Source organism: Sphaerodactylus townsendi, linkage group LG09 (assembly GCF_021028975.2).
Source record: "Sphaerodactylus townsendi isolate TG3544 linkage group LG09, MPM_Stown_v2.3, whole genome shotgun sequence".
Taxonomy (NCBI): Eukaryota; Metazoa; Chordata; class Lepidosauria; order Squamata; family Sphaerodactylidae; genus Sphaerodactylus; species Sphaerodactylus townsendi.
The window spans coordinates 90792875-90802624 of record NC_059433.1 but is presented as its reverse complement, the minus strand read 5'-3'; the positions used below and the strand labels follow the sequence as shown (position 1 = coordinate 90802624).

At 39.7% G+C, this 9750-nt stretch overlaps 1 protein-coding gene across 1 annotated transcript; it reads left to right on the top strand.

The window, feature by feature from the left end:
* The first annotated feature begins 21 nt into the window (after window positions 1-21).
* On the top strand, window positions 22-9394 carry DECR1 (2,4-dienoyl-CoA reductase 1). The gene is made up of 5 exons (XM_048508069.1): window positions 22-166; window positions 3275-3474; window positions 7292-7349; window positions 7510-7596; window positions 8329-9394. The coding sequence occupies exons 1-5, from the start codon at window positions 89-91 to the stop codon at window positions 8500-8502; spliced, it is 597 nt and encodes a 198-aa protein (XP_048364026.1). The 5' UTR covers window positions 22-88; the 3' UTR covers window positions 8503-9394.
* The last annotated feature ends 356 nt before the right edge of the window (window positions 9395-9750 follow it).

The window sequence follows — 9750 nt, the reverse complement described above, 5'->3', positions numbered from 1 at the left end:
CAGATAGCCCGCCCACTCCTGTCCCTTGTGTACAGAGGAGAGATCGGGGGCGGGGCCTGGTCTGGACTCCTTACTGTCTGAGTGGATCATGGCGGGGGTCCTGGGAATGACGAGAGGGTCGTGGATCAAAGTATTTCCACGGTTCTTCACGTGCACTGCCACGCGGGTAAGGTGCTTATGACCATGCCTTGACGCTCTGGGCATCCGTGCTGTGCAAGTGGAGCAGCAAATGGGGTAGAATTGCAGAAATATCCACGCAGAGCGTCTCAGTGTGTCGTGCCTTTGTAACACATTCCCCCTTCTGACGCTTATGTTTAAACTGGAATTTATTTATGCAGCCCAGTACGAATCTAGAATGGTCTGTGTATCTTTAATCTGCAAGGGGATACTTTTCTTATCTCTTCCCCCTCCCCCAGGAGTTTAGAAAACTGACACACCCCGCCCTCTTCCAGCTATTTCAATTGTTCAATCGGTCCGAAAGAAGTAGTCTTATTATAGTACAATCCTATGCACTCAAATATCTCAGTCCACTGATTTCATACCTTAAAGGTGAATAAGTTTTTCCTCCAGCATAAGTTTTTGCACACTTAGAACTTCATTAAGACTGAGAGCCAGTGTGGGGTAGTGGCTAAGAGCAGGTGGATTCTAATCTGGAGGACCAGGTTTGATTCCCCACTCCTCCACCTGAGTAGCAGGGGCTTATCTGGGGAACCACATGTGTTTCCGCACTCCGACATTCCTGCTGGGTGACCTTGGGATAGTCACAGTTCTTCTGAACTCTCTCAACCCCTCCTACCTCACAAGGTGTCTGTTGTGGGGAGAGGAAGAGAAAGGAGCTTGTAAGCCCCCTTGAGTCTCCTTACAGGATAGAAAGGTGGGGTATAAATTCAAACTCTTCTTCTTCATTGTAGGCCTCAGGGAAAATCTTTTTTAAATGTGAAAAAAAAGGTTTCTTATTATATTGGCCAAAATGGCAGCACCATTCATGTATATCTTGTGTTATATAATTGCAGAGCCATGTCTTGATCAACTACAAATATTTGGAGTAAAAATTCAGTGTATGCCATCCAGGACTTCAGTAGTTAACTCCAGCGGTTCATATTCAGATAGAGCTTGTTGTCTAAAGTGCAACTTTGCATTGCAGTTAAAATTTGACAAAGTATAGCTTCAGTCAAGAAACTTTGATAGAGAAATTTGTAACTGAAAAAACCCTTTATTCCTTTGGTATTCTACAAGTTTTCCTTGCTGTTTGCTCAGACTTGTTTGTTTTGTTATTTGTCATAATTTGGGGAACTCAACTTTCATTTTATATACAGTACATATCTGTGTATAAACAAGCAAAAATATATGGTACATTGGTATACTTCACAATCTTTGTTGATTCCCCAACCCTAAAGATTTGGTGATCATCCAAATAACCCAAGGCAGCTTCAGACTTAAGTTTTTTTGGAACAGTGACCACATCTTTCTAAACTATAGCAAGGTGATAAGAGGGTCAAATTCTGTTTGTTTGTTTAATTAATTTTTATCCATATAAAAACATATGCAAAAATAAGAAATTGTAAATTGTAAAAAAAAAAGAATAATTTTTTTTAAAATACATCAAAACATATAAGATTCCAGGAACAAAAAACCAATAGAATGGATGCTACGTTCAGTAATATATAAACGTTATACAAATGTCAGAAAATTTTTAAAGACAAAACCTGCCATTTAAGAGAATGTTGTTCATTTAATATTTGGCTAAAATTCCCACAGGTATATATCAGGTTAATTATTATTTATGTCCTTAACTACTAACATATTAATTCCTCTATTTTTAATCCCTATTAGCATTATCATATTTTTTGTTTAAATAATTGATTCAGCAACATACCAAAAACACAATTCCTACATCTCATCAAACTCTTGTTTTCATTGTATATTTACAAGATTTGTTAGTTTAGCCATTGTAACATACTTTTTTTACTTTTTCCTCCCAGATTTCTGTGTTAGAACATCTTTTGGCTTTCCAGTTAGTTGCCATTGTTACTCTGGCTGCCATTAACAAATACAAACATAACTCTTTAAGTTTCTTGGGAAATTTTTCAGGAAAGATACCTATTAACATTGTCTTTGCAGGAATTGCCGTAAATGCAATATTTTTCCATTTTTGCATGTGCATCCAACCAGAACTTTTTGAATTTTTACAAGTCCACCATAAATGAAAAAATGACCCAACTTCTTCTTGACATTTCCAACAAAGGCTACTGAAGTTTTTACTCATCCCCATGGTATCTTCGGAGTCACATACCATCTATAAAATATTGTGTACCAATGTTCTGTCAAAGTTGGGCAGGTAGCAAATTTAATGTTTTTGGACCATAGCAGCTCCAATTGTTGGAAAGATATCCAATTCCAAAGCCTTTATTGGCATTATAAATTACAGAGTTAGTAAAAAGGGGCATTTATCCACTAACTGAGACATTAAAATATTAAAATACATTAAAACAACATTGAACATTCACAACATTCACGCACACATAAAATAATTTAGCCGTTACTACTGTGTAGGCAGTGATTGCGCCTGACCAAATAGTTCCTCAAAAAACTCGCAACATTCTCACATACGAGATCACAGGAACCGTTGAGTAGAAAATTCATAGTAGATGGTAGCCTGACATCGTTTGAGCTCTCTATCAATGGGCAGATGTACATAGAGCGTAACGACTCGTACATTGGACATACCAATAGTACATGTTGAACAGTCTCAACAACGGCCATATTACATTGGCATAACCTGATCTCATATGGAGTGTTATTATACCTGCCAAGAGTCATAGCGTTAGGCAGAGCGTTAAAATGAGCCAAAGTGTACGCTCTGCGTTGTTTGGGATTGCACAAAATGTACAAATAGTTGGCACAATGGTCTGATCGGACAATTCACAAGGCCTGTGGAGAGCAGCTTTTCCCCCCCTCCTGCACCATTTCCAGTTTCTCTCCGGAAAGATATCTCTTCTTGAAAGTTTTGCAGTTTATGATAGGGCATGGACGAGGCAGAAGCTGCTCAAAAAAGAAAAAAAAAAACAGGTCAGAAATACCAGAAGATTTGTTAACAAAAATGGGTTACCAAATAAATACTCTACGCCTACTTTGTGCCTGAAAATAAGACTATTTCCTATTTTATTGGTTATGGGGTATTTCTTTCATGTCCGTAGTAGTCTTGTAGTTAAGAATTGTTTCTGTGTTATGGAAGGTAAGACAAAATCTTTATTATACGTATTTCCCTTTTCAGCTTTTGAGTCATGGAACAAAAGTGATGTACCAAAGCGATACTCCTCAGGCTGCCTTCTTTCCCCCTCTTCAGAAAGTGATGTTGCCCCCAAGTGCCTTTGAAGGGAAAGTGGCCTTCATCACAGGTGGAGGTACAGGCCTTGGCAAAGGAATGACAGCTGCTCTTTCTCATTTGGGAGCAGTGTGTGTGATAGCAAGCCGGTAAATTCCATTTTATAAACACTCACTTTGCCATTAAAATGAAGTCAACTTTTGATACATGGTATAAATATGGAGAATCTTTTTATTGTCTTGCTGTATGTTCAGTTCTTTTGGTATACATGGTGGCGAACCTATGGCCCTCCAGATGTTCATGGACTACCATTCCCATCAGCCCCTGCCAGCATGGCCAATTGGCCATGTTGGCAGGGGCTGATGGGAATAGTAGTCCATGAACATCTGGAGTGCCATGCCACCACTGGTATATATGCTGGTTCACTTGGTGATGCTACCATCTTGTAGACAACAGCATATTTGAGATCCCTGCTGCTTGTGTGAAATTTAATTTGTGAGGCTGCTTTGCAAAATAAACTTTGAACTTGAAGGCATTTTTACTGGACTAAGGAGTAAAAGCATGAATGAGCCAAGGCAATCGTTAACCTTCCTTGAAAACTCCAGGAACATACCAGGCTTTGAATACAGAGTATTGTTTGATGTTACTATAGAGAAAGTGCTTTTTTTATTATCCTAGTTTTATTTCAAATATAATATTTCTTAAGGATTATTTCTTCTGGGGAACACTAAGAAAGCCTCTTTTAGACTAATAGTACATTATACCAGAACAAGGGGCTGGACTCAACCTCCTTTTTTCATTCCTCACATAATTTCCTTCTTTATTCGAAGCCTTGTTGTGCATGGCTTTTATCCATTGCAGGTCCCAAGATCCCCAGGTATGGAGATAGTCATCCTCTTCTGCCTTTTTCATCAGCAGACAATCTGGTTGGATCTAAGCCAGTGTTTTTAGAGAAGACGTATAGACTAATAACTTCCTTGGTTTGTTCAGTAGATTCCCTCCCTGTTCATTGCATATCAAACTTTGATTTGGAATCTCCTTCAGTTCCAAATAAACATGATGCAGAGGAGATGCTGTTTGGAAATGCATCCAAAGTACCATTGGATGACAGAGAACTAGTAATGTGATTCTTTGAATCCATCTAATTCTGGGGCAGGAAAGCAGGCAGCAAAAGGTTCCATCATCTTAATAAATGCTAGGCCACTTTCAGAAGTCTGTCATGCCTTGTGAGGAAGAGGGCCTTCCTTACCAGTTTTTAACTCTGCCTTGAACTAAAAAAATTGTATGTTTGTAGTGGCATTTGCCTTTTATTCCTCTGTCAGAGCTCAATCAGCAGAGGAAGTTGAGAATGAAGGCCCCACAATTTCAGCAAGTTGTCTTTGGTTTGTTTCATTGTTTATTGTAGAGTACTAGCAGTCTTTGTGATTGATAATCCCTCCTCACCCCTTCCCAGATTAGGGTAACAATTCACCCTGCACACACCCTTCAGAACAAGCTATTTCTGATTCACATACAAAATATTATCATCAAAATTCATAACAGTTGCCAGAAGGGTATGAGGTTAGGTTGCATGGAAGAGAAATTCTCAATTTGTCTGCTGGAGCAAGCAGAATTTAACATCCATATTTGCAGAATTGGTGAAAGGCTTATAGAAGAGTTCAGATGGACTGGGCAACAGGGAAGTGTTGACAGAGTGATTAATACATCCCATGCATTTCAGCAAGTAGCAAATTTAGGGACCTGTCAACTGTTGGTGACAACCTCGATAACTGTTAGGCGACTAAGGTGATCTGATAAAATCAGTTCCTGAAAATTAGAGTTAATATATCAGTGTGATGATGCAGCAACTTGCTACATACCTTTCCATTTTTCTCTTTTTTGAGAAGAATGTTAAGCAAAATGATGCCTCTGAGGGCTAGTATGGTCATAGTGTGGCACTATTCTGGCCCAGGATATAACAGTTTTAGGATCTGATGAACCACAACATTTGACAGCCATGGCTCAAAAGGGAAGAAAAATAGGATCACACCAAGCATCATGTCAGCAACCCAAAAAGGAAAAAGGATGCAAGGTGACTACTTACATCTTTATTGTCTAGTACATTCCCTAAATGTTTTGCTGTTTAAGTGCAACTGTACAAAAAAATTGAAGATTATCAAAGGGAGTTGAGAACTTTTAAACAAAATATTGGCATGAGGACTTACCCAGTCCACATCATACAATCAGTGTATAAGAAGGCCACAGTATGTAGATTTATTATGTAACAACAGGAACAGTTCACATGGTGAGGGAATTATAGTCAGTTTGACATAATCACATCAGCATGAAATTTAAAAAGAACATACATAAAAACTGGAACATGCTGTATAATGTTCCACTTTGTGAGAAAAAACCCCAATCATTTCTTTTTTTAACAAAACATCCAGTTTAACAGACAAACTGGTACACAGCAGTACTTTCATTCCCGTGAACCAGTCCAGAAATAGCCTTGCCCAAGGGCCATTTTAAATGTGGATGCCGGAAGTGGTGTAGCCTAGCTCAAAATATGAAACTTTTCATTAATCCTTTTTGATAAAAGGGGGGAAAAATAAAAACTACATACCATGTAATTCAGATAAAGTTATTTATCCCTTCAGATGGTCTTGCAACAAAATATATGTGGGGAAGATCTCTAGAAAATTAAAGACTTGAATAATTGAGCATAGGGGCAACATACATTGCAAAATAGTTGGTCCCCCTTTTATTGAGGAACAACATGGACCCACTGATTTCATCCTGGAGGGGTTATGTAAATCATACCATCATAATGAAAAAAATCTTTCTAAAGAAGGAGATTAACTGGATTTTAAGGTGGCAGACTTTGGCCCCTCATGGGTTAAATTTTGATCTGGGACTTCTAACCTTTCTCTCTATATAAAAATGCTATCATTGGCACCCAATAATACAACTCAATTGCTGTGAATGGGTTCAGCAAAAAGAAGTCTGGTCAGTATTTGTTTTATATATTTATGTATCTGTAATATCTGCATCGTATATTTGTATTATCTTGCTCCACATCCTATGTATGGATTATTTATCTTATTCTGATTAATGAGCTTATTTTTATCATGTCTTTTAAATATAAATTTTAATAGTTGGTATTATTTTTAAGATGCCGTTCATCTCTTTGTTATATTTGTTGTAAAATTACGTTTTTGTAGACACCCCCCTCCCCAGATGAAGCTTAATCAGCAAAGCATGTAGGGGGCTGTATATACTATCACTAGTTTCCTTGCATCTTTTTGCCTTTTTTGGTTTAGTGCCATGGTTTAGACTTGCTCTATCCATGCATGGAGACACAGAGCCTGATGGAACTGGAGCTGGTTGAAGACATCCTGGCATCTCATAAGTCATCCTCATTCAGAATTTACCGTTATCATGGAGATTATTTCAGAGCTATTGCAGCAGAACCAGCTCCTTTTTTCTTCAATTTACTAATGCGAGATAGAGTTTATTGGCTTCTCTTTTGTGTGTTGCCTCTTTTTCAGAGTAGTTAGCAACACTTGTAACAGCCTATTTTCCCTTTTTTGCAAATGCTGCACTTGACGTCGTGTTCTGTTCTACACTTGCTTGAATTCCCATTTTGTGTGTGTTTTCTTAAATGTTACAGTTGGAGTTAGTCCATTTTTCTTTGAGTCTTTGAAAAAAAACCCTGAGTCATGAGGTTCCTCCCTCACAGAAAGGATGCCCTCCTTTATAGTCACTTAGATGTGTTCAATAGAAGGGTAATGCTGGATAGCCATGTCGTGAATTAACATTGTAGGCCTGCTCAAAATGAACTAAACCAAGGATCAGTTGAGCATTTTTGCTATTTAGCTTATTGGTTGTTTGTAGGTGTAAAATCTTCAAATTGTTTACCTTAAATCAAAGTGTGATACATAAGCCCATGATATCAACTTAGCCACGATGTATGATTTTTTTTTGCAGAAAGCTTGATGTATTGAAACAAACTGCAGAAGAAATTTCTTCTAAAACTGGAAACAAGGTATTTCTTTTCAGTTGATATTTAGCATGATCTTTTAATCAAGGGATTTTAGGCATGCAAAAATGTATTTTGAGCTCCTGAGTTGTTTTAAAAGTTGTACTTAAAGCTTTTGTTGTTGTAGTTTCTGGCTGGTTAACGCAGGTGATCTTTCATTACCCAGGTTCATGCTGTTCAGTGTGATGTGAGAGATCCAACTTCTGTTAGTAATGCAGTTTCACAGCTAATTAAAGAGGCTGGACATCCCAGTGTGAGTATCTTACCTGTAAAGCAAGGATTTGATTAATCATTACTGGAAAGAACTTGTGATGAAAATAATTCTGGAATGTCAGAAAACTAAGAAAACTAAAACAGTGCTGTAGTGTGTTACATTTTTAACAGTAGCCTTCACTGTTGTGCTCACAGCAACTGAGAATAGCTGTAAAACCACATTTCTGGAAGGGGGTAAAGGGCTGAGTTATGCAGTGGAAGTCCATTTGTGCTCATGGAATAGAAGCTTCCCTCTCATCCTTCCTTCTGTAGCCAGCTGTGCCCTTCAACATCTGTCTCCTGGGGACTGATGAGCCCTCAAGAAAAGCATGTGGGACCTGCAGGAGGAGGGAAGGATTGGGGAGAAAGTTCGCTCCAATAGAACAAGCACAGAATCCAGTACAAATGTGGCAGCTATTTACATATGCATTTCTTGCGATTTTTAAGGTATCCTTGCAGAGAATAGTTGTTCAGTTGTAGCATACTAACCAAGTGACTTGTGTGACTGTTTTGTTCATGTACAGAAATGGGCACACAACATGTATTAATGTTCCCAAGAAAGAAGCATTATCACTTGGAACTTATGCATCTCTTTTCTCAGCAGGGTTTTTTAGCAAAAGCTGTGATTGATAAATGTTATTTGTCTTCTGGGAATCTCTGAATGCCATCAAGTTTCCTAAATGACCCAGGATCCGATTTCAGAATGGATTTAAGATTTCTTTCTCCTTTTCAGATTATTATCAACAATGCAGCCGGAAACTTTATTTCTCCTTCGGAACGCCTTTCTGCAAATGCTTGGAAGACAATCACTGATATTGTCCTTAACGGGACTGCTTATGTAACCCTGGAAATTGGAAAAGAACTGATTAAAGCACAAAAAGGCAAGTACAATTCACGCAAAATTTAGCATTTGTTGCAAGCTGGGGAACAAACACTATCTGAGCCCGTTTGACTGCCTTGTATGGGTCCTCAAAGCAATTTTAAATAGCATATTTCATCATTGTAAACACAAGCTAAAAGTGCTATCTTCTCTGGAAAGTGCCTTTCCGGAGCCCTAGCATTGAAAATAGCTTTAGAGAGTAATCATGTTGGTCTTCAGCAGACGGGCTAGATTGGAGTGCAGTAGCATCTTAGAGACCAACAGGATTTCCAGGGTATGAGACTTTGAGAGTCGAAGGGAGCGTTGATTCTTGAAAACTCCAACAAGATTGTTGGTCTCTATGGTGCTGAACTCAAATCTAAATGTTCTACCCAGAAAGAAAAAGAAACACTTCAAAGGAGCAGGGAAAGACTGTTCTTAGGTTGTGCAGTGGATCACCCATAAAGCATCTAAGCACACCTGTTATCATTGCCTGGTCTCTATGTCTCTGGAGCTCCCTAAGTAGAACACTGGCTGCATATCGTACATTTGGGGAATTTGGCAGCAAACCACTGAGATTAAGTACCAGTTTGACCCTTGCGAGGTGAGACATTTTTGCAAAGCCTCTGAATTTTGGACTTCAGAGCCAGTTGTATCAACTGACTTGGCATGACAGAAGCCCTGTGTGTGGTTTTTACCACATTAGAGATAGTTGATTAAACACTAAGTCACAGCTGATATCACTGTGAGAAATGGATTTCACTTATTTATTTTTATATATTTCTACCCCACCAATTTCCCAAGGCAACTTACATGTAAACATGTAGTAAAACAATAATATAAAAGCAATATAAAAGTTATAAGCATTAATATGAATTATCAACAAGATGGCATAAAGCCTACATAAAACATTAAAAAAGCAGACATGCATGCTGCACCCAGACCAGGGGTAGGGAACCTGCGGCTCTCCAGATGTTCAGGAACTACAGTTCCCATCAGCCCCTACCAGCATGACCAATTGGCCATGCTGACAGAGGCTGATGGGAATTGTAGTTCCTGAACATCTGGAGAGCCGCAGGTTCTGTGGGGGGGGGGGGGGGAGGGGGGGAGGGGGCCGGGGGTTTGGGGGGGGGGGGGGGGGGTGGGGGGGGTGGGGGTGTTGGGGGGGGGGTGGGGGGGGGGGGGGGGGTGTGGGTGGGGGGGGGGGGGGTGGTGGGGGGGGTGGTGGGGGGGGGGGGGTGGGGGGGGGGGGGGGTGGGGGGGGGGGGGGGTGGGGGGGGGGGGGGGTGGGGGGGG

Excerpts from the sequence above, each read along its gene's own strand:
- DECR1 (XM_048508069.1), top strand. The coding sequence starts at position 89 with ATGGCGGGGGTCCTGGGAATGACGAGAGGGTCGTGGATCAAAGTATTT. Across the intron at positions 7,350-7,509 it reads CTTCTAAAACTGGAAACAAG|GTTCATGCTGTTCAGTGTGA; the intron begins GTATTTCTTTTC and ends TTCATTACCCAG. Across the intron at positions 7,597-8,328 it reads AAGAGGCTGGACATCCCAGT|ATTATTATCAACAATGCAGC; the intron begins GTGAGTATCTTA and ends TCTCCTTTTCAG.